This window comes from Polypterus senegalus, chromosome 10 (genome assembly GCF_016835505.1).
Source record: "Polypterus senegalus isolate Bchr_013 chromosome 10, ASM1683550v1, whole genome shotgun sequence".
Lineage (NCBI taxonomy): Eukaryota > Metazoa > Chordata > Cladistia > Polypteriformes > Polypteridae > Polypterus > Polypterus senegalus.
Window position 1 is genome coordinate 21668246 of NC_053163.1, and position 25704 is coordinate 21693949.

At 39.0% G+C, this 25704-nt stretch overlaps 2 protein-coding genes across 5 annotated transcripts in view; one reads left to right on the forward strand and one right to left on the reverse strand.

Annotated features, from left to right (window-relative positions):
• csdc2a (cold shock domain containing C2, RNA binding a) overlaps positions 1 to 1221 on the reverse strand; it is a 29751-nt gene extending 28530 nt beyond the window's left edge. Inside the window, exon 1 of one of the 2 annotated variants that reach the window (XM_039765479.1) lies at positions 1124 to 1221. The gene's annotated coding sequence lies outside the window, so the exon portion shown is untranslated. The remainder of the gene's footprint in view (positions 1 to 1123) is intronic. The other variant, XM_039765481.1, reaches the window with a different exon arrangement.
• polr3h (polymerase (RNA) III (DNA directed) polypeptide H) overlaps positions 1 to 25704 on the forward strand; it is an 80982-nt gene that overhangs the window by 43994 nt on the left and 11284 nt on the right. For 2 of the 3 annotated variants that reach the window (XR_005635224.1, XM_039765474.1), the window contains exon 4: positions 4465 to 4622. Coding sequence is in view for 2 of the 3 variants with exons in the window: in XM_039765474.1 (XP_039621408.1) it covers positions 4465 to 4622 (158 nt within the window). In the remaining variant the exon portion in view is untranslated. Of the gene's footprint in view, positions 1 to 2164; positions 2372 to 4464; positions 4623 to 25704 lie in introns of those variants that run through there. The other variant, XM_039765475.1, reaches the window with a different exon arrangement.

Below are 25704 nucleotides of genomic sequence, written 5' to 3' on the forward strand. Positions count from 1 at the left end.
GATAAGAGGAGGAGAATCTGCAGACCCCATGGATGGGCTAGAATTTGCACTGATTTTCAGTCTCTTGGCAGCGTGAAACTTCACATTCTAAGGCACAAATTAAGTGTTATTGTCAAATAAATGAATGCAGCTCTCCAGTATAGTACACAGAAATGGGCATTTCGTTGAATTCTGTAATCCAGCGGTGTTAAACTCGGATCCCGAGGGACGCAGTGTCCTGCCACTTTCTGCTGCTAATTGAACAGACGTTTCTCGATTTGCTTTAATTGTCACGCTTATCAAAACTCAGACTTCTTAATTAAAAAAAAAAGTTTCTTTTTTAGTTAGCAGCTAAACATAATCGAGCGAACATAGACCAGCGGAGACGGAGATCTCAAAATCTAGCCAATCTCTTAATTAGAAGCCAACTCTTCTTGTTAGTGAAACCCATTAGTTATTTCACTGGGGTTTTGGTGCGCGTATTCCGACCACCAGACATCTTTTTTTTTTCTAAAGGGTACCCAATATTTTATGGACTAAAACAAATTAATTATTTATCAAGACTTTAACCTGATGACCACACAGCTGCAAATTGGATCAATTTAGTTCGTCTTGTCAGCATATCGTTATTGTTTGATTACTGATGAACGGAAAAAAAAAAGAGTCTTGAATCTCAAAATGCTAGTCAAATTAGGGTAAAAAGTGTGTTTCGTTATCAGAAGTTGGCTAGTAATTAATAAAAAGGGAAAATCTGCAGCCACTGTGACCCTTCAGAATTGGACACCCCTACTTATATCTTTAAGGCAGGGTCCATAATTACCGCTAGCCGCTTCATCACTCTGCCGGGCAGAGGTTAGCAAACATTCTAAAGAAAAGGATTTCATTTCTGTTTATACAACTACACCAATTTATATATCCTCAAATAAACAGCTCGTGGAAATATTACCGAATAATTTGTAGAAGAAAATTGCTATTCCCAAAACAAATTTTGCCACCTTTCTAATAAATAAATACACAAAAAAAGTCTATTTAGTGCTACTGTAGTGGAATATGTATTCTTGTTTCTAAGTTTAAAGTCCAAACAGGCAGAAAAATAAAAGAGCAACAACAAAAATCAACAGGTACGAGAATCGAACCCCCTTACCTTGGTGTCAAGTTTAAATACAGCCACGCAGAATGGGAAATTTACGCCAGGGAACTCTGAGTGAAGTCTGCAATCAGACCAGACCGGATACGAGAGCATCTGACGTATATCCAGTTTCGTGTTGTTTGACATGTATACATAATGAAATAAAAAAGGCACAATGCTGGAGTCACAGTCGGTAATACTCTATATAGACTCTCAAACCCTGGGGAGGCTAGCGTGTCTTCGATTTTGCTTTCATACGTTTGATAGTCGCTCGTGCCAAATGTCACCAGCCTGTAACCTAATGGGTCAGAGTGCCTGAACGTACCCGGTTCAGTTAGTTTAAACGCTTGCTTTCTTAAGGGAGTATGTCACATACATTATAACAGATTGGGAAGTACAGAGGTATAACGCGTCGTGAATTCAAAGTGATGAGGGAAATGCACATTTTGAATGTAAAAAATATAACCCAAGTGATCGTCCCCAAACAGCCTGTGTGGTCAATGTTTTATTTCCAGACGTGAACTGAATATGATTGCAGGGAAACTTTGGCTGCAAATGAAAACCAAACTCTAATGTTTAAATAGAACATCTAACAGAATGAATAATCTAATAACGCTTAGTAACCTTTAATCTTTACCCTCACCGTCTTTGTTAACTATAGCTATTTCTCACCTTATTATAAAAGTCTGCCCTTCGTGGATTAACGACCAGGTCTGAGGAAAATCTTAAAATGTGAGAACATTGTAATCAATATGAGTTATTAGCCTAGACGAAATGTCATTTTGTTAACCCACTAACAGATGCATCTCACACACTGCCGTATAAACCTGTTTCGCTTAATCTTTTGCACTGCCTTATAATGCTTTTCCTTAGCGGGTCAAAGTTTTAAAACTAGCCATGCACGAAGAACCGTCTTTGTTCTTGAATTAATCATTGATGAGTGATGTTAATGTTTTAATTTTACGAGGGCGCACCTGCTTTACCTCATCCAGGATAGGAATGAGTGTCAGTCCTCACGTCGTAAACCGATTTAACTGTAAGACCTTCTGCCGTTAAACCGCGCATACTGTCGCAAAGCAGGTGTCACCGTTTAACTACGTTACAACTGGAATCGCGGACCGGTACTTAGCTGTGTGGTCTTGTAATTTATACGTCAACCTTATAATATTGTAAATGTTTTCTTTTTTTCCGTCGTAATGCACTGTTTGTATGGAGGCAGTGTTATTCCGTGTCTTGCTCCATTTGTGACAGTGGATTAAAAAGGTACTGTGCAATATTTTTCTTCGGGCTGGACGTTCTTGTTGTTCAGCATTCTCCGCATGGTTTTGTAATTTTATTTTTGTTGTGGGGAAGAAGATATTGTTTTACTTGTCAGACGCCTGTAACCAAAGTGACTTGGAAGATAAGTGTGCATTACAGTCGTTTCCATTCTTACAATTTGCTTGTAAAGTTCTGATGTGCAGTAAACTTTTATACAAGCCTAATTTTATACCACATATGTTTCCTATCTATAATTGAAGATTTTATTTATTAGAAGTCTCGTTTTTTTAATGATTGGATGGAGAGGAATTTTTTGGTTCCTTTCTGATCTGTTAGACGAATATGGTAATAATCTCTTACTACTTGATGAGTTTTGTATAAAACTGAATGCGATACTCTTATTCGGAGGATTGCAGCCTCCCTCATTCTGATGTTTAAAAACACAACACCTTACTTGATTCTCCGTCCTCTTCTTCCACCTTTACTGATTAGTAATCAGGATTTTTTTTAAACCAGATTTTGCTAAATAAAGTAATTTGTCATATTTGCACAAAGCAGTAATAACTTTTGCAATTTTGTAGAAATCCTCTTTCTTTCATCATAACGTGATCCCAATTTAAAGAAACTGCATGTTTGGCTTCTTTAAATTAGCTTTGTCTCCAAAAGCTAAAGAGGCTGACTATGAAATATTTTATGATCTTTGTAAATCAGAGGTAAATTTCTTGGGCTTATTGATCACGATAATTGTGCATTTTGTGTAGTAAGTATTGAGACTACAAACCATCTGGTTTCCCACTGCCTTTATTGTAATTTGTCTGATTGATTACATCCATACCCCCTTCGTAATTTACTGGGAATGAAGTAATCTTTGCAATTCTAATAGAGGATAATTTGTTTGTTGAGTGCCTTGCTGTTTTAGGGAAAATTCCATCCATCCATCCATTTTCCAACCCGTTGAATCCAAACACAGGGTCACGGGGGTCCGCTGGAGCCAATCCCAGCCAGCACAGGGCGCAAGGCAGGAACCAATCCCGGGCAAGGCGCCAACCCACCGCAGTTTAGGGAAAATTATTATTCCTAAATGTCATTGTCTTCATCAGTGCTTTTTATTGAAGAATTTGCATTGCACTGTACATGTAAATCATTAAAGTACATGAAAAAGAAATCGAGGTAAACATGCTTAACATTATTGCTGAATGTAGATTTTATGAGCAGACACACCCCTGCCCCCTTTCTTTTCTTTTTGTACTGTTTGCTGTATTTGACTTTTTTTTATAAATATGGATATTTACATCTCTTGTGTTGTTGTATATTTCTTTTCATGTGCAACTGTAATTTTGCTCATGTATTACGAGGGACGTTCAAAAAGTTTCTGCACTTTTTTTATTTTCGTTGGAAACGGTGGAGGCAAAAAACATTTTTTGCTGATGGCGTTAAAAAGTTGGTACAATGCTGGGAAATTTGCATTGCAAATAAAGTGATGTCATTTGTTTTTGAAATTCTTAATAAATAGTTAAACAAAGTGCGGAAACCTTTTGAACATCCCTCGTATAATTTAATTTTCATAAATAAAAAGAATCATTTGTAATAGTTTGCTATCAGATGGGTTAGGAGGCTTGTTGAGGAAATCACATGTAGGAACTGAACAGGCAGCCTGGAGAATGAGAATCCAGCGCACAAGCCACTACACCGGGTGAATGTGTGCAGGAATCCTACTGAAACTCTTGCCAAATTAGTGACACCCACAAGTCTTATAGCCGTGTTCTATTTAAAGCAGTTGGTTCCACACAGTTTTATTGTCATACACATAACAACATAGAAATTACCCTTTAAATGCTGGCTCCTTTCCGTGTCAGGTAATAACCAGTAAGACACTAGCTGTACAACTGAACGTATGGGATGGACAAACCTGAATAGACGGAAGGTAGTGGATCTCATCACATTTTGTGCAGGCTGTCTGTTTACTTTGTTCTTTTATACAGCAAGGTAAACTTTAATTTAATGTGTAGGACAAGAGTCTTCAGACTGGCAGAGTTGGTCAAGGTTTGCCAAGTAACATTTAAACTGCATTTTTTCTTCATTTCCCTCATCTGTAGGAGTTTTTGGGTGTGCCTTCTGCCTGTCTGAACCAGTGTCCTGCACCATGTTCACACTGGTGGAAATGGTTGACACTGTCCGCATCCCACCCTGGCAATTCCAGAGCAGACTGAATGATGCTATTGTGGAGGAATTAAACAAGAAGTTGGCAAATAAGGTATGTAGTAATGGGGCGGTGTGCCTATGCGTGTTTTTTTTTTTTTTGTTTGTTTATTAGATCCATGTTTCAACTTTCTTTGAATGCTAAAGAATTGAAATGTTTATCCATCCATTATCCAACCCGCTATATCCTAACTACAGGGTCACGGGGGGGTCTGCTGGAGCCAATCCCAGCCAACACAGGGCGCAAGGCAGGTAACAAACCCTGGGCAGGGTGCGCACACACACACACTAGGGACAATTTAGGATCGCCAATGCACCTAACCTGCATGTTTTTGGACTATGGGAGGAAACCCACGCAGACACGATTGAAATGTTTAGTTTATGGTAAATACATCGCAACGACATGTTGTCATTTAATTTTCTGGATCTGTTAAAGTCCATCCATCCATCATCCAAGCCTCTGAATCCAAACACAGGGTCACGGGGGGTCTGCTGGAGCCAATCCCAGCCAACACAGGGCACAAGGCAGGTACCAATCCTGGGCAGGGTGCCAACCCACCGCAGGAAAAACACACCCACACACACTAGGGCCAATTTAGAATCGCCAATCCACCTAACCGGCATGTCTTTGGACTGTGGGAGGAAACCCAAGCAGACACGGGGAGAACATGCAAACTCCACGCAGGGAGGACCCGGGAAGTGAACCCGGGTCTCCTAACTGTGAGGCAGCAGCACTACCACTGCGCCACCGTGCCGCCCCGTTAAAGTCTTCTTTGGTAATTTAAATACAACCCCAATTCCAATGAAGTTGGGACGTTGTGTAAAACGTAAATAAAAACAGAATACAAGTATTTGCAAATCCTTTTCAACCTATATTCAATTGAATACACTACAGAGACAAGATATCGAATGTTCAAACTGATAAACTTTATTGTTGTTTTGCAAATCTTCACTCATTTTGAATTTTATGCCTGCAACACGTTCCAAAAAAGCTGGGATAGGGGCATGTTTACCACTGTGTATATACTTTCCTTTTAACAACACTCAATAAGCGTTTGGGAACTGAGGACGCTAATTGTTGAAGCTGTGTAGGTGGAATTCTTTCCCATTCTTGTTTGATGTACAACTTTGGTTGCTCAACAGTCCGGGGTCTCCGTTGGCGTATTTAACACTTCATAAAGCGCCACACATTTTCAATGGGAGACAGGTCTGTACTGCTGGCAGGCCAGTCTAGTACCCGCACTCTTTTACTACGAAGCCACACTGTTGTAACACATGCAGAATGTGGCTTCGCATTGTCCTGCTGAAATAAGCAGGGACGTCCCTGAAAAAGACGTTACTTGGATGGCAGCATATGTTGCTTCAAAACCTGTATGTACCTTTCAGCATTAATGGTGCCTTCACAGATGTGCAAGTTACCCATGCCATGGGCACTAACACACCCCCATACCATCACAGATGCTGGCTTTTGAACTTTGCGCTGGTAACAATCCGGATGGTTCTTTTCCTCTTTGGCCCGGAGGACACGACGTCCATGATTTCCAAAAACAATTTGAAATGTGGACTCGTCAGACCACAGCACACTTTTCCACTTTGCGTCAGTCCATCTCAGATGAGAGAAGCTGGCGGCGTTTCTGGGTGTTGTTGATATATGGCTTTCGCTTTGCATGGTAGAGTTTTAACTTGCACTTGTAGATGTAGCGACAAACTGTGTTAACTTACAGTGGTTTTCTGAAGTATTCCTGAGCCCACGTGGTAATATCCTTTACAGAATGATGTCGGCTTTTAATGCAGTGCCGCCTGAGGCATCGAAGGTCACGGGCATCCAGTGTTGATATTCGGCCTTGCCGCTTACGTGCAGAGATTTCTCCAGATTCTCTTTTGATGATATTATGGACAGTAGATGATGAAATCCCTAGATTCCTTGCAATTGTACGTTGAGAAACGTTATTCTTAAACTGCTGGACTATTTGCCCACCCTGTTGTTCACAAAGTGGTGAACCTCGCCCCATCCTTGCTTGTGAATGACTGAGCCTTTTGGGGATGCTCCTTTTATACCCAATCATGACAAACACCTGTTTACAATTAACCTGTTCACCTGTGGAATGTTCAAAACAGGTGTTTTTTGAACATTCCTCAACTTCCCCAGTCTTTTGCTGCCCCTGTCCCAGCTTTTTTGGAACGTGTTGCAGGCATCAAGTTCAAAATGAGTGAAGATTTGCAAAACAACAATAAAGTTTATCAGTTTGAACATTCGATATCTTGTCTTCATAGTGTATTCAATTGAATATAGGTTGAAAAGGATTTGCAAATCATTGTATTCTGTTTTTATTTACGTTGTACACAACGTCCCAACTTCATTGGAACTGGGGTTATATTAGGCATTCAGTTTATAAGTGTAATTTCCATAACTCTGAAAATCTACGGAAATGAATGTTTCCATGTCCTGTTTCACTTTATTCCTTATCTCCCTCTTATTAGTTCAGTAAAATATCACAAACTGTAAACACTAAGATTGCAAATAAAGAAAAATTGCAGTGTTTATTCTTCACAAGACTTTCACTTTGGCCTTGTTCTTCATTTATGTCTGTCCATCTCTGTTACCGAGAACTGTAGTAGCACCCAGAGAACCCCACAATGAGAGCAAAACATTCATTGATAGAGTTCTGTCGCTGAAATTTCAACTTGTTTCTTATTGCATTGAAGTGCTACTCTACTGTATGTGGTGTAGGCTCATGATGTGATAACTATAGCATGACGTTGTTTTGGGGTAGTGTCTGTGCTGCACTCTTCCTAAAATAATTTTTGTTCCTCACAATTCTAGTGGAAATTTAAAAAAATGTATGTTGGATGTCGGCAGCAGGATTGTGCAGTTATTAGTGTTGTTGCCTTACAGATTCAATGTCCTGGCTTCAAATCCAATAACGTATGGGGAGTGTGCGTGTTCTCCCCATTTCTGTGTGGCTTTTTGTTTAGGTCAGTGATCTCAAAGTCTGGTCCTGGAGGGCCGCAGTGGCTACAGGTTTTCATTCTAACCCTTTTCTTAATTAGGGACCTGTTTCTGCTGCTAATTAACAGGACAAACTTTAAAAATCAATAAAAAAAAGTTTAAAAAATGTAATAATTTGTATTCATAGCTTTCGTATCTGAGGGCCTCTTGATCTGTAACAAGAATGTAGCTGTGATCTCTTTGCCAGACATGTTAATAGTTGGCAAGGTGACTTTGGCCAAGCGGAAGGTAGGTACCCTCCAACATCAAACGCTGGCGCTGTATCTGATCGTGTTCAGCTCTAATGGGAAAGCATCCCCCGCGTGGGGAGAAGAGCACGTGGCCGTAATATCTCTACCAATGAGCAGGTACCTTCTAAAAAACATACGTAGCTCTGGTCTCTCTCTCAAAAACGTCATACGTTACTCTTTAACAATCTGTAGATGATAATGTCTGCTGAACAAATTGGTATCGCTAGCTAAGCAGAGCCAAGGTACACTCCAACACGTGGCCAGAGGTAGAGCAACTCGAACGGAGGCTGGCGCGTAAGTGAGTAGGGCTCCGTCTGGCTCCCTAACTCTTGAGGTCCTGTCTCCCCTTCCCCTCGGCCTACAGCCTGTGTCTTGGGTTAATGCAAATAAATCTGTAAAGCAACCGAACTATGATACTTAGCATGATGAGAGAGTCTCAAAATAAACCAGAATGTTCAATAAAATTATAGAAAAAAGCCCGATTTAAATCTGTTAAGTAGTTCTTTCTTGAAAAGTGGACAGACAGATGTTTTTATATATACAGTGGTGTGAAAAACTATTTGCCCCTTCCTGATTTCTTATTCTTTTGCATGTTTGTCACACAAAATGTTTCTGATCATCAAACACATTTAACCATTAGTCAAATATAACACAAGTAAACACAAAATGCAGTTTTAAATGATGGTTTTATTATTTAGGGAGAAAAAATCCAAACCTACATGGCCCTGTGTGAAAAAGTAATTGCCCCTGAACCTAATAACTGGTTGGGCCACCCTTAGTAGCAATAACTGCAATCAAGCGCTTATATAACTTGCAATGAGACTTTACAGCACTCTGGAGGAATTTTGGCCCACTCATCTTTGCAGAATTGTTGTAATTCAGCTTTATTTGAGGGTTTTCTAGCATGAACCGCCTTTTTAAGGTCATGCCATAGCATCTCAATTGGATTCAGGTCAGGACTTTGACTAGGCCACTCCAAAGTCTTCATTTTGTTTTTCTTCAGCCATTCAGAGGTGGATTTGCTGGTGTGTTTTGGGTCATTGTCCTGTTGCAGCACCCAAGATCGCTTCAGCTTGAGTTGACGAACAGATGGCCGGACATTCTCCTTCAGGATTTTTGGTAGACAGTAGAATTCATGGTTCCATCTATCACAGCAAGCCTTCCAGGTCCTGAAGCAGCAAAACAACCCCAGACCATCACACTACCACCACCATATTTTACTGTTGGTATGATGTTCTTTTCTGAAATGCTGTGTTCCTTTTACGCCAGATGTAACGGACATTTGCCTTCCAAAAGTTCAACTTTTGTCTCATCAGTCCACAAGGTATTTTCCCAAAAGTCTTGGCAATCATTGAGATGTTTCTTAGCAAAATTGAGATGAGCCCTAATGTTCTTTTGCTTAACAGTGGTTTGCGCCTTGGAAATCTGCCATGCAGGCCGTTTTGCCCAGTCTCTTTCTTATGGTGGAGTCGTGAACACTGACCTTAATTGAGGCAAGTGAGGCCTGCAGTTCTTTAGACATTGTCCTGGGGTCTTTGTGACCTCTCGGATGAGTCGCCTCTGCGCCTTGGGGTAATTTTGGTGGCCGGCCACTCCTGGGAAGGTTCACCACTGTTCCATGTTTTGCCATTTGTGGATAATGGCTCTCACTGTGGTTCACTGGAGTCCCAAAGCTTTAGAAATGGCTTTATAACCTTTACCAGACTGATAGATCTCAATTACTTCTGTTCTCATTTGTTCCTGAATTTCTTTGGATCTTGGCATGATGTCTAGCTTTTGAGGTGCTTTTGGTCTACTTCTCTGTGTCAGGCAGCTCCTATTTAAGTGATTTCTTGATTGAAACAGGTGTGGCAGTAATCAGGCCTGGGGTGGCTACGGAAATTGAACTCAGGTGTGATACACCACAGTTAGGTTATTTTTAACAAGGGGCAATTACTTTTCACACAGGGCCATGTAGGTTTGGATTTTTTCTCCCTAAATAATAAAACCATCATTTAAAAACTGCATTTTGTGTTTACTTGTGTTATATTTGACTAATGGTTAAATGTGTTTGATGATCAGAAACATTTTGTGTGACAAACATGCAAAAGAATAAGAAATCAGGAAGGGGAAAATGGTTTTCACACCACTGTATATATATATACACACACACACACACACACACACGACTGGCCTGACATGCGAACAACTTGATTTACGACTAAAATTTTTGTTTTGATTTACGACCAACATCTTGCGTTACGACCCGAATGCGGTCATGTGTATCTGCTTGCGCGATTGTAAACAAACAGCCGAGAGCGTTAGTAAGCGTCAGTCGGAGCCCAGATACATGTGTTTGTGGATGTAATTTCGGTCATTGCAGTGATTTACCTATATACACTCACCTAAAGGATTATTAGGAACACCATACTAATACGGTGTTTGACCCCTTCGCCTTCAGAACTGCCTTAATTCTACGTGGCATTGATTCAACAAGGTGCTGAAAGCATTCTTTAGAAATGCTGGCCCATATTGATAGGATAGCATCTTGCAGTTGATGGAGATTTGTGGGATGCACATCCAGGGCACGAAGCTCCTGTTCCACCACATCCCAAAGATGCTCTATTGGGTTGAGATCTGGTGACTGTGGGGGCCATTTTAGTACAGTGAACTCATTGTCATGTTCAAGAAACCAATTTGAAATGATTCGAGCTTTGTGACATGGTGCATTATCCTGTTGGAAGTAGCCATCAGAGGATGGGTACATGGTGGTCATGAAGGGATGGACATGGTCAGAAACAATGCTCAGGTAACCCGTGGAATTTAAACGATTCCCAATTGGCACTAAGGGGCCTAAAGTGTGCCAAGAAAACATCCCCACACCATTACACCACCACCACCAGCCTGCACAGTGGTAACAAGGCATGATGGATCCATGTTCTCATTCTGTTTACGCCAAATTCTGACTCTACCATTTGAATGTCTCAACAGAAATCGAGACTCATCAGACCAGGCAACATTTTCCCAGTCTTCAACTGTCCAATTTTGGTGAGCTCATGCAAATTGTAGCCTCTTTTTCCTATTTGTAGTGGAGATGAGTGGTACCCGTGGAGTCTTCTGCTGTTGTAGCCCATCCACCTCAAGGTTGTGCGTGTTGTGGCTTCACAAATGCTTTGCTGCATACCTCGGTTGTAACGAGTGGTTATTTCAGTCAAAGTTGCTCTTCTATCAGCTTGAATCAGTCGGCCCATTCTCCTCTGACCTCTAGCATCAACAAGGCATTTTCGCCACAGGACTGCCGATACTGGATGTTTTTCCCTTTTCACACCATTCTTTGTAAACCCTACAAATGGTTGTGCGTGAAAATCCCAGTAACTGAGCAGATTGTGAAATACTCAGACCGCCCATCTGGCACCAACAACCATGCCACGCTCAAAATTGCTTAAATCACCTTTCTTTCCCATTCTGACATTCAGTTTTTGGAGTTCAGGAGATTGTCTTGACCAGGACCACACCCTAAATGCATTGAAGCAACTGCCATGTGATTGGTTGATTAGATAATTGCATTAATGAGAAATTGAACAGGTGTTCCTAATGATCCTTTAGGTGAGTGTATATAATTCATTAAGACCATGCAAGCAAGACACATAATTGTTAAGGAAGGAAGAGAAGGTAACGAAGGTAAAGAAAGCGATCACAATCGAAATGAAGATGGAAATTGTGTGGAAATATGAGAGTGCTGTTTGTGTGACTGATCTCGCTAATATGTATAGCATGTCGAAATCCACCATCTCGACAATTTTACAAAGAAAAGATTTGCATAAGGAGGCTCCTTCTAAACAATAACCGCCTTCCGTTTCATTCTCCTCCTCCTCCTTTCCTGCAGCCCAAAGATGTCAAATTAAATGGTGAGTACAGTATGAAATTGTTATTTCTAGAATAGAATAGATGTACAATGAGATTAAAAGCAGCTCCTTCAGTTCATACATATGTGTAGAACACAACAAGTAAATAAACAAATAAACAAATGGTGCGAAAAGATACAAAGAAGTTGCAAAAAAAAATAGTTCTGTATAGGGCTTGTATGGTTGTTTGTTTAGCCTTAGCATAACGCCGGATCTGCGGCCCCGCTTCTGCTTTCTTTCTCTCCTCTGTCTGTGTCGTCTCCTAGACCCGACAACATGTTGTCTGGGATGTTGTGTGTGTGATGAAAAACACTCGAAACAGATTTTTGGCTCTGGACACCGATGTCTATAAGGTTCTGACGGGTGTAGCGGATGTTCGCTGAACCAATCGTGCACAAACAAGCAAAAAAAAAAAAGTGCAAAAACAATAAAGTGCACTGACAAGGAGAGCCCTGAGCCACTGCGACCATGCGCGCCGCCACGCTCCTAGCTTAATCTAGCCTACTTCTGGTAGGCTAGGCACTTTTTATAACTTTTTGGTTAGTACATTAAAAAAGCTATTGGTGTTTTGGTAAATTCTGCACATTATACACCCCTTTTTATTATGAAAAGGTTAAGTAAGTGTTGCAGTGGGAGGTTCGGAACGCATTATGGGTATTTCCATTATTTCTTATGGGAAAAATAGTCTTGACTTACAACCAACTTGAGTTACAACCAGCCCTCATTAAGCATAAGTCAAACGCATTAAGTTCATAAGTCAAGGGTCCATATGTACGTGTGTATATATATATATATATATATATATATATATATATAAATATACACACACACAGATGTCTGCAGAGAGTTCCTTGGACATCATAGCTTGATTTTTGTCCAGACGTACTGTGTGAATTGTGGGACCTTATGCAGTATAGAGAGGTGTGTGCCTTTCTAAAAGGTGCCCAATCACTTCAGTTCACCACAGGTGGATTCCAGTCAAATTCTAGACACCTCACACAGATAAAAAAAGCAAACAGGATGCACCTGAGTACAAGTTGGAGTGTTAAACCCAATGGGTCTGAATACTTGCGTAAATGTGAGATTTTAGGTTTACAAGTTTATTAACAAACCAAAACCTTTCTTTAAACATGCTTTGACTTTGTCATTATAGGTTATTGAGTGTATTGTCAAAAACTGGCAAATTTATTCAGTTTAAAATTTGAATCTACAATAGTATGAAGAAAGTGAAGGGTCTGAATCCACTGTATTGGCTTAATTTCAAGAAAATGTGGTTGGAAAGTGCAAACCCTTCACATTTCAGCCTATACAGATTTTGTAATAGTACAATTTTATTTTTCAGTTTCTAGAAAATAATTTAAATAGAGGAATTTGGCTAATTAAAGAAAATCTAGTTTTGTTAACCTACCTGTAATTGCTGTGGCTTAAGAAGTCTTGTTGAGTAAAACTGTGAGAGCTGTAATCCTCTGAAATATGTGTTGCACAGTGAGAGGTAAATTACATTTGTGGTTGTGGGGCACATGTTTGAAGTAGTAAATTCTGTGCAGCAGTACCATCATGGACTAGTCTAGAGGAAACTGATAATAACGTGAAACCACCTTAAAGATACATTTGAGCTTATCTACATGTCTTTGAGGTTGTGGTGGAGGAAATAGAGTAGTCTTAGGAAAACCCAGACAGATATTTGGAGAACGGGCAAATTGTACATGTGCCGTCCAGCTGTAGGATCTATGAAGCAGCAACACTAATGCACAACTGTGTCAGCTCTTGGATTTTTGTTTTAAATTAAAGTATATGCAATAAATAAAACACAATATTGATCAACATCACAAACAATTCTTGAATAATTGTATAATACTGTGTGTGTGTGTTTGTGGAGGATCGCAGGAATCATCGGGCAGAGGGGTAATTTCATTGGATTGGCTGGCCCAGCACTGTCTCAGCTGTAGAATGGCCAATTGGGGGAGGCAGCTTGATTGCCGAGGTCTCCAGAACTCTCAACAAACCCAAGTCAAATTATGTGATACTGTTGAATTCTGCTCTGTACTTGTAATATTTCTATTGCACTATTATATTGTATTGAGGATTACTTGTGTTCTGTGTATTGTATTGCATTGACCCGCTTTTTTTGCACCCACTGTACACCCAACCTACATGGAAAGGGGTCTATCTTTGAACTGCTTTTCCCAAGGCTTCTTCCGTTTTTTTTTGTTTTTTTTCCCTTGTCTTCTTAGGTAGTCAAGTCTGTGGGGCTGTCAGAAGACAGGGTCTGTTAAATCCCATTGTGGCACTCCTTGTGTGATTTTTGGGCTATATAAAAATAAATTGTATTGTGTTTGTGAGGGAGAGAAATTTTTACTTATACACATTGTGATGCCTGGAGCGCATACAGCCGCCATAACCCCAGCACAGACAGGCAGGACACAAATTGCCGCATAGCACACGGTTTATTTACAAAAGACAGTCCAACACAAATCTGCAACACAGTCCCTTCTCCCAGCCAGTCCTTTGGCCTACACAAGAGATTTGTCCACTTCCTCCTGACTTGGACTCTTAGAACAGCGGCTGCTGCCTCCTTTTATAAGGCACCCAGAAGTGCTCCAGGTGCTCGTTGACCTATTTCCAGCAGCACTTCCGGGTGTGGCGGCAGTGCTACGTCAAAGGGCTCAACGGTTCTCCAGGTGCCCCCTGGTGGTGGCCATGGGCCCCAACAGGGTTGAGCTTCCATGCTTCAAACCCGTGGTACCACCGCACTCCAGGGGGGCTGCCCTTTAGCGCTTCGGGGGAGGCAATGCTCCAGAAACACTCCTTCCCCTCATCCATCTGACGTAGAGGCGTCCTGGCTGGGATATAGATATATATATATATATACAGTAATCCCTTGCTATATCGCGCTTCGACTTTTGCGGATTTTATATGAAAGCATAACTAAATATATAACACGGATTTTTCGCTGCTTCGCGGGTTCTGCGGACAATGTGTCTTTTTACTTCCTGTACGTGCTTCCTCAGTTGGTTTGCCCAGTTGATTTCATACAAGGGACGCTATTGGCGGATGACTGAGAAGCTAACCAATCAGAGCATGCAGTTAAGTTCCTGCGTGCTGAATGCAGTGTTAACCAGGAAGTCTCGTCTCGCTCATTCAGCATCAACGTGTTTCGCTGTGTAAAGAGTTAACTTTTGTGCTCTTTTGTGTTTATCTTTGTGCATAGTCAAGCCCTTCATTAAGGCTCCAAAACGATCTGCTCCTGCTACTGCTTCAGGGTCTGTGCCCAAGCGCAAATGGAAGATGTTAACGATTGCCGAAAAGGTAAACGTTTTGGATTTGTTGAAGGCTACGATTCTTTTTATTTAAAAAGTAGGAAAGGAATTTAAGATCTACGGCCGTAGTGTCCTTTTAACCAGGGTGCAAAACGAGTTGTAAGTGGATGTAATAAGGCAGTAGTCTGGATGGAATCTGCTTTAGGGATTTGGATTGAAGACTGCCAGAAGAAGAACAACAGCAGTGCTACACAATCGCCTGAAGTGGCTCCTTTGGAAAAGCTGTTACGCTCTCCTTTGTTGTGCAGTAAAATTTAAACTCATTGTTATCAGAGAAGTCATCGTGTCATTGTTGGTGAGTAACCATAATTCATTTTCTACTTACAGTACTTAGTACATGTACGTACGTTTAGTGTCACTGTACACACATTTACTGTATACTATTTTTCTTGCATTGTACATATTTATTGCTGGTGGCCTGTCTATCGTAATGGCTGTAACATATGTGATATCGGAGACACTCAATATCTTTAAAATAATATTTAGGTTTTACTGTATATAAACAGTGTGTTTATATACATAATTTCAATGAATCTTACCTAATATTTAAGAGAATACAAAGGGATTATGCTGTATAACTCTGCGGGGAATATTTATAAACAGTGTGGGAGAGTTTATAAGGGCTTAAAATATATAAAAATAACCATACAAACATATGGTTTCTACTTCGCTGATTTTCACCTATCGTGGGGGTCTGGAACGCAACCCCGCGATCGAGGAGGGATTACTGTATATATATATATAATATAGAGAGAGAAAGAACTGTGTCACCTGACTTCGTCTGGAAAATATCATAAGACAATGGGCCTTGGTTATAGTGCCGAGGGTTAATATGATTTTTCAGAAGAACTAACTCTTCTGTATACTGCATGTTTGCTGACTTGCTGACCAACCACAAGCATTACCTGATAGATTGCGATCAAACCTATGGAGATTTATAAATTATATTTTTTCCCTAAGGACTAATGTTGTTAGTTAACTGGAGCTCCCTACTCTTGAATATGCTACATACAATTTCACATGAGTAAAACATTCCTGCAGTGGATCAGATCTTGCTTTCCGTAGTGACTTGACTTGTTGGTGGTATTTGCAAAACATACTTTTTAAGGAAACTGTATTCTTGTCAATTCAAACAAGTAATTAGTAGGAATAATGAGAATTTTGGGTATAAGTATAATTTCACCTAGTCACACATCCTGGTTGGTTTAGTCAGATTGGAATGTAATGCTTTGATCTTTAATCTTATACTGAAAGTTTCACGGGGTTTAGATCAAAAGCAATATACACTGTACAATGAATTTATTGTTCAACTTAATGCAAACAGCGTAGACGTTTACATGCTGCGCATTCACGTGGCCCTCATAATGAACTACAACAACAACATTTATTTATATAGCACATTTTCATACAAACAGTAGCTCAAAGTGCTTTACATAATAAAGAATAGAAAAATAAAAGACATAATAAGAAAACTAAATAAGTCACCATTAATTAACATAGAATAAGAGTCAGGTCCAATGGCCAGGGGGGACAGAAAAAAAAAACTGAATGTTTCAAGCACTATACAGATAAGAATAGGTGAAAAGAAAAAATATTGTGAACTGTGTACAATGTCTACCTCTTCTGTGTTCTGTTTATGCGGATCACCTTTACTGAGCTGCGCAAGTATTGAAACCAATTAAGATATGCTGTCATTTCTTGCCTGTATTGTACCCAGTGCAAGTGGGTTATGGTTCTGATTCTCCAAAAAGAGACCAAAGTCTTCACCAATATTGCATATGATTTACTACCATGTCACCCCTCCAACTCTCCATGTTCTTTGAAGTTTACGTATTTACGAGCACTCAACAATCCAGTCTGGCTTGAATTTGTATGTAATTAATATTGCATCTTGAGGAGTAAGAAGAAACGTATAGAACAGGGAATACTGCATTTAACTAATGAGACCACTTGCTAACCATATCATCTTTGAATTTCGCCTAAATTTTCTTTGTCCACTTCATATCTTATTTTCCATACACCTTGCTTCCTCGTCTGTTTTTTTTTTTTTTCTTTTTTCCTGTGTACAGCACTTGCTCTTCTACTCATCGCCACCACATTTCTCTGCGCAGTTACAGACTCCACTAGCAGAGTGACACTGCTGCATTGCATGACCTGCACAACTCGTACGTCCGTGCGGTCAGCTTTATTATCAACAAATTTATTGCAACAGATAAAAAATACAGGTTGGCTAATTTTCTTTTTTTTTTCAATAAGGTCATCAAATTTTAATTAAATCAGTCTGTGTTTTTGAGATTTTGGGGTATTTTTTTTTCTATTGTGGAAAAGGATATATCGAAATAGTAATTTCTTAGCAGACACCTGCTGGCTTAGGTGTACCATCCTGACAAATTTCAGCTTTATAACTAAGTGGGAAATAGTGTTTGTATTGACGAGTGAGATATATAGATATTCAAGCCTGCTTAGCTTGACCACAAAACAGAAAACAAGTATGGATGTCTATCATGTGGCCAATCGTGTATTCACTCACAGTGAGTGCGTGTAAAGTCACTTGTGAATGTAATATTTTTAGGGTGTGGGAGAAAAACCAGATTACCTGGAAATAAACCCATGCAGTTGGTGGGGATAACATGCAGAATTCACTCAGGAAGTATCCAGACTAGAAAATTTGAATTTCAGGGTCAGTGAAGCAGCAGTGCTAAGCACTGCAGTATCATGCACCCTGCATATAAAAACATTTTTTTTTTACATACTTAATAACTGTAGTTTCTACTTTTACTTTTTTGTGTTTTAACAGTGTCATCCCATCATCCGAATAGCCACATGACTGCAACTGTCATTTCCATTTGTTTCCCAAGTATAAACGCAGCGACACATTCAATTCCAGTAATTTCTTTCATTTCCTTGTAAAAAGAGTTTCAGTTAATGGTAACCATTTTCTGTGTGTTGCACATATAGTAAAAATTAAGCTCACTTGCTTTTTTATGTATTACTTTTTTTTTCATCTTTCAATCTTCATTTGAAGACTAAAAGGACAAGTTTTGGATTTCGTTCTTTATTCAAATGTCCTCAGAAGCAATGCTGTCACGGGCAAATTTATTTGCACCGTAATCTGACAGAAGTTCCCATATCAACCAAGGAGATTAACAAAAATCTAACAGGTTCATGCGACTTCAAGCTGTGAAGCAGCTGGTCAAAAATGAATTACTGTTTATACCCGTAGCTTAATCTCAACTTTGGCCAGTCTTAAAACATTTTGCTTACTGGTGTAAAGTTTATAGTTCAGCCTCAGCATGGTAAAGAATATTGTAAATACAGTATAATTAAAATTTAACCATGAATGTGCATGCAATGAAACGCTTTGTTAAACACAAAACCTAATCTGGTATGCTAATTATGTCTTAAGTATAGTTTTTCATGCTAGTTTGATTCTTAAGGCATCCAGACAGCAGAAAAAGGAAAATATTGTTCTCCATTTACGTCTGTAAGAGGACAAGCAACCAAACAGTTCCACTGTGCAGGCAGACACTGAAGACATGTCAAAATAAGAGATGGCTCAGACCCTGGGCTCAACCTGTGCAGTAACGCGACAACTCCCATTACAAGATCACAAAAAATGATTTGATGTAACTAGCAGTGGAACAGTGTGCTACAAAGTACATTACAAAGAGAAGGAGAATGAGAGAGACTTTGGTCTCATCCACACTATTTAACATTTTTGTTTATAAAACACTGACATTAGTCCCATTTTTGACTTTCATCCAGACTACCCTGGTGTTTTCAACTGTTGAAAGTGAAGACTTCTGATAATGTTCTCCAGAGCCATATGCTGCTGAAAATGCAATTGCAGCAGTATGGTGTGAACAGACATAAAATTATGTTAAAAAAATGCTCTGATTTGCTTGTGGCCTTTCTCCAACTGGATTCTGCTTATTAAGGCACCTTATTACCTGGGTGATCAATCTTCACAGAAGAAAACCTGTTCTAACATAGAATAGATGCTTTCCAGGATGCTTGTCGTGTTGCTTACCTAAATCCTTATATTATTTCGCTTGTGTCCGCCTGTGCTCAATATAAACAACAGTTGCCACAACTACTATATCCCTGCACAACAACAGCAAAAAATCCGTGCTCCTGGCAGAGTTATGGTTTTAGGCTTATCTTCAATTCATTAATTCTATAATATGACCAATTTTGAACTGTGGTATTTGACTGTTTATTCGGTGCATACTTTATTACTGACCGAAACTGCATTATGATACTACCATTTTACACCTCCTCTTTCTTCAGTAGAACATAAAGCCTCCTGATAAAACAAAAAGCCACATACAGCCTAGCTGCGACCAACAGAAACAGTCTCACCAGCCTACATACTCAGACCAACGCACAGAAGCAGAAACATCGACATCACAGCAGATCAACCAGCACAGGCAAGATACCTTAGAACAACAAAGACAACGTATGACAAACCACAGAGCAACATTATCTGAAGATCAGTGGCAGCAAGTCTTGCACCTGGACAGTGAATGAAAAATGAATTACACACAAAACCTTTCTGAAGAACAGTGGTGAACTAGCAGACAACAAGATACATTATGAAGGAAAAACTACACGGATTTCATAACACTGACAACTCAAAACAAGATGTTCCCTTTATATTACGGCGTAGGCAAATCCCCGTTCTTTTAGCAAATTCTATGAGTATCCCCAAGTCACAACAACAAACGTTTAATAATGTAGGAGTTTATTTGCCAGGCTCTGTTTTTACCCATTGTCAGATGTTGTTGTGCGGTACAAAATCTGTACATTTTGGTTTATATTTCCATTATATTTTGTTCAAGACAGGACAACAGATGAACTACATTCGGGACAAATCAAAGCATGTCTTCTTCCCAGTTATACCTCACTTTTAAAACAGCTGTTGCAACATAGAAAGGAAGACATGCTGGTGGCTCAGACTACCAATTACTTTATAACCTGAGAAAGGATGGACATCTAATTATTTTACAGCCTGGGAAAGGAAGACATAGCGACACCTCAGAGAACATCAAAAAAAGTTTTATTGTTTGGGAAAACAGACAGTGAATTAATTCATCATATTGACAGCCAGTCAATCAGAATATCTAACAATCACATCTTGCAAAACCCCCAGTAGAATTTTAGAATAAATATGCCTCATCTGAGGGGCGATAGAGGATGGAGGGAGGAAGAAGAAGGGACAAAGACATCAGAGGAGGACAGAGCGATGTCCACGTGAAGCCGTTTCCATCTGGTCATCAGAAAGGCATCATGAGCAACTATGAGTGCTACATCACAAGCCGCCTGCGACATTCATCTTTACTTTTTCGTAAGCTTTTTCTAAAGACTATATATGTCCAGACTATTCTATCAGTCCTATTTTCTGTTATTCTTTGTTCCACTGGTATTATTATTATTCCTGTAATAAATACCATGCTGCTTTTAACTTTCAATGCTTTGTCTTAATGTCTAGAGTGATTGAAGTAATAAGGCAGATTTGTTTATACACCAGGTGCAGCTGAAGGTTTGCCATTACCTCAGTGCTGCAAGGTTTACTAAGGCTGAAGGTGAGAGCTCCACCCAATAGTAGGGAAAAATACGTAAAGTAAGGCATTCTTGGCTGATAAATGGCCTTTAGTCAAGAGTGCTAAGCCTTTGTATGTTAAAATGTATTCTTGTAGACCATAAGTAATATTTAGGTCTGAGATATCATTAAAACATTGTATGTTGTTTGTACCAATAATAAGTCTCTTGAAGTGCTGAGAGAGTGACCGGCTGTGTTATTCCTAAGGCACTTGTGTGGTTTAAAATGCCAGAGGTTAACCAGTTGTGTGTTTGTCATTTATCGGGCACTGTTGTGGTTATGGTCTGTGTGTATGCATATAGCTATGTATGTGTGTGTTAATCTTAAAGTGCAACAGTAGACCAACCCTGTAACGAACTTGACGAGTACACTTAACCTTGAAGAAAACAGGTAAAGAGTAAGTAGTGGGAAATACTGTGATGATACAGTTGTACACTACATTTTACAGAGTTACATCAGAACCCAGGTTACACACAGGGAAATATTTTCACTGACAATAACGTGTATGCAACAAATTGTGTTTTCTGACAGTTATTGTTGACGTCGGTATACTACATTACCTGACGGCCACACTTCACACATACTGACTTACATGTGCTCTGCATTTCCCTTTTTATCCAATACATTCTGTTAACCTGTACAGTTTACACTTTGTATTGTAAATATTCATGCTGTTCTGACTATAACAACATCCCATAGTAATCATGTGACTATTGTAATATTGAGTCCTCTCACAAGTCACTACTTCTTCTCTCCCTTATCATTTCATTAATGCTTCTTGCTAAATCTTTGCAAGCACGATTTGATAGTTGTGTTTTATATAGTTTGAATACTGCACACATGTACAAAAACCAAATATTTTATCTCATCAATTTTGCAATAAATCCCCTGCTCAGTGGCATTATCATCCTTTTAAGGGTTGCTGGTTTCTCAGTGTAGGCGTTCAACTACGTCATATATTTTTGGTCAGTTTAGTGTGGGCGGAGATCTTTTCTAAATAATGTGAAAATGCTAGTGTGAACAGAGATCGGTTTCATTTAAGAATGTCATTTTTAAATAAAAACAGTACTGAGCACATAGCTGTAGTATAACGTAATTGTGATGATTGCTACCATCATTACGAACTAATAGCAAATTTCTAAAATACTTCAGAGGAGTGTCAAGTGGGCCCTGTCAGAGTTCTGGAGTTATACTTATAGTGTTTAACTCCCAGTATATTTTACTGAGATTTTATTTTTTTTAAACAGACCTACATTTTGTGATAATTGGACATTCTGGTGTATGGGTGATAATTTTTTAGCATAAGGAGCAAGCTAAGCCATTTTCTGCTCTCTATGTCAATAAGATCTTTTAACATTGTCTCTACATTTAAGTGGAAGCCAATGAAATTATTCAAGAAATGGAGGTGTTTGATCCCCCTTTTTGATACTAGTTGTAATTGTTACACTGATGATTTGAATTTAAATAGTAGTGGACTGACTTGATCAGCCTGAAAGTTCTTCATTATAATAGTCAGTTGTGCTTGAGACAAATACATGAACAAGTGTATTGTACATTTTAAAGAAACTCCCTGCATTTCAGAACATTTCTGAAGTTGATGAAAGGTGGCTAGTGAGGGGAAAGTTGAAACAATGCCAGAGATAACATTTATTTCAATTTGAACCGGCCAAATAAAAAACATTCTAGCATGTTGAGTTACAAAAGAGGTGTTTTTATATCTGTAGAATTAGTACTCACTAACTGAACTTTGTTTTTTTTTTCCCTGATTTTAAGGATGCTATCCATTTCACCTAATAAAACAGTTTAGTTTTACTCTTAGGTATATGCTGATGTCACCCAACTGTGAATATTAACTTTCGAACTTCCATCTCTTAAAGGCGATACAGAAAAATGGCTCTAGCATTGAGCTGGGATGAACAGTGTGATTGCAAACGGGAATAAGGCAGTAGTGTGATCAGACATCTATGCATACTGAAAATGATTTCAAATGTACATTAATAAGCTAAGAGCAGTTTCGGATGGTCCAGCTAAGCTCTCGGGCCTGTGCAGTAGAAAATGGTTGTGATTCGTGTCAAAAAGTACTGTAGTTAAATCTGGAAGCATAATGGCCGTGTAACATATCCTACCCCAGGGAATATATGAAGATCATTTGCAGCATCAGTTACACTGTGGTTGTTTCTGTGCTGTGGCTTGCGTAAGCAACAGTTAGATTTTTTTTTTTTTTATTAAAATTTTCAGTTTCTTAGAAGAATAACATTTCTTAATTCTATTTCTTCTATAAAAAAATTAAGTGAGAATTTTTAAAATGGAAACAAAGTTTTTAAGAACAGATTTTTGTCTGTTTTCTTTAAGACACATAATAATTTCTACATTTTTGAATTTGGAAATGCCAATGAAATAGACGAATCATCAAAACTATCTTTGGGTTTGCACATAATGCAAGATATTTGTTTAATTAGTCATAAAGATTTGTGATAAACCTTACTTTATAAATCCATTGTAAATTCTGTGTACTCATTCTTTAAATTTACTGACGTCACTGACAAGGGATTGACGTATTGTGAACCAGCGTTTCTTAAACTTAAAGCTGACTTAGTCAATGTGCTTTTCAGCTGTTTTCTTTTATGCTGTCTAATTAATTAAAGAGTTTTATAAACTCATTATTAGTCTTTGGTGTAAAATGACAAGACCAATGCAGTTTCTTAATTTTCAGATTAGCTGTTTATTCTAAAAACAAACCATTTGTTCATCCATCCATCCACCCATTCCCACTTGGTTTAGCCTGCCATTATCGTGACCAGGATGGTTGCTGATAGTTTAGTCTGTTTATTTGGTGTAGTAATCTGATTATAGAGAGTGTATGTTCTTATTCAGTTACATGTCTTCACAGACTGGTACATTTTCAGTGCTCTAATGTAAGAGCACATACAGACAGCATCTCTAAACAGTAGAAACCCCAGTTTTACTTTACCCACATCTGGTTTGAGAGGAGCTGCCTGTATCTAAAGCTCACCTCACATACAGCTTGAAACTCCAATAAAGTGATTAGTCTCATGGCTTGGATTCAAGATTCTCCATATATTATTGTTCGGGCATTTATTGGTAAAAGAAGGAGCAGATCAAAAGTAATCAAATAATGATACAAAGTGGCTTCATGAACAGAGAAGGACTGAAAAAATGCTTTTTGAATTTGTCACCACGAATGATGACTGGATTTAATATGTGATTATTAAAGTGTGTATTACCTTTCACAATGTGGAAAAACCCTACAATTTCAGCCAATAGTAGAAATGTTTTTTTCTGGGTGTATCTTTCTCTGTCTGTGTGTGTTAACCTCTCACAATATAAAGTATAAGATCGATAGCAGGAAGTCAATAGTCGACTTTTTCTTTTTTTTAATGTCACCTAAAAATGTTCAGACTTTTATCTAGTCGTCCTCCCGTATTACAGGCTCATATGTTGGTCCAGACAATTAATTTGTCAGGTCAGGCTTAATTCCTTTGACCCAATCAATTTGTAGCTTTTTTGAAAGCAAAAGGGTTTCAGTAGTGTAGGGGTAGATGCACAGTGTAGAGGTAAATCTACTAGACTTGTTTACACTGAAATATACATTTATTTTATTCTTGCTAAGTACGTTTTCACTTCCAAGCCAAATGTGCTGTACAGTTCTTGAAAATAAAGAGGTGCTACAGAAACAATGTTAAAATATCAAACACAAATCTGGGAATAGGGTAAACACAACTGTTCTGATTAAGATCCTGGACTCTTTGTGCATTTACATGCACACACGTCATCTGGTTGAGGTGAATATCCAGATTAAGGCATAGACCTGGTTTCATAATAATCTGTGTTTATATGGATAAGTAATTTTCTGGAGTTCTCCTCCGGCCAAACGCTCCAAAGTCGTTAAATGTCATCATCAGCCATAGTGAATGAATGACACGTGATTGTTTTCTTGTCTAATATATAAATGTCTACACGTAGAAGGGTGTGTGTCAGTCCTGCCCAGAAATGAGAGGTGGAGTTGGGGTAAGGGCTCCGCCTCCGAGGAAAACTCGCTTAGCCGCTAATAACACAAGCAAGGCCAACACGTCAGCAAAACAAAACCTCAGAAGAAAGACAAAGTCGCTTAGCTGCTAACATTGGAAAAACTGTGTCCCTTTTCCTTTTCCTCCTGCCACTAATACACAAGTGAGGCGAGTATGTCTGCAAAAACGAAACCCCCGAAGAAAGACAAAGTCGCTTAGCCACTAACATCGGCAAAACGGTATCCCTTTTAGTTTTGCACAAGCGATGCAAGCGCGTCGGCAAAACAAATCCTCCTAGGAGAGAGACGCCCAGAGTAGTTCCTTTCAATTACCTGACATCTCTACATTTCAATTTTTTTTTTCCTGACGATTTCAATAGTTTCTAGGACCCCGGGCTTTTTACAGCACAGGCTTACACAGCTAGTGTTTTATTAATATGTTTAGTCAAATTGACGTCTGATTTATACATTTCTATTACTGGATTGCATGCAGCAAACTCTTTTCTGCTTGACTGTGCGATTGAGCCATACAAGGGTACATGTGCTACTTGCCTTACGCCCAGTGCAGCTAAAATAATAATAACGCATTTATTTTGACATCAATAAGTATTGAGTTAGGACTACTTAATGAATACAACTTACTTTCAATATTACAGTGTAAAACTCAGCATCACAATTTTGTATGTTCAGTTCATTAACATAATTGTAGCTATTTCTGAAATATTGAGAACAGTTACTAGAGCCAGGAGAAGGAATAATGCAATCGCCCAATTAATTTGCTTTTGGAAGCGCATTTTCTGGACGCAATGCAGAAATTGTCTGCAAAGCAAATACATGTGCACGCTGACAGACTGCAATGGACCTGCGCAGACTACAAAATCCTTAACAGTAACCCGGTTAAGGGTTTATGTGGCCAATATAATCAGATAACTTGTGGAGACACCCAACTCAGTTAATCAGGTTTCTCAGAGGCCAGTAACCTGAATTCTCTAGTTGGAAGGAGTGTTAAAATGGCATTTTAGAAATGGGGTTTCTGTGAGTAATTGGGTTATTAAAGAGCATGT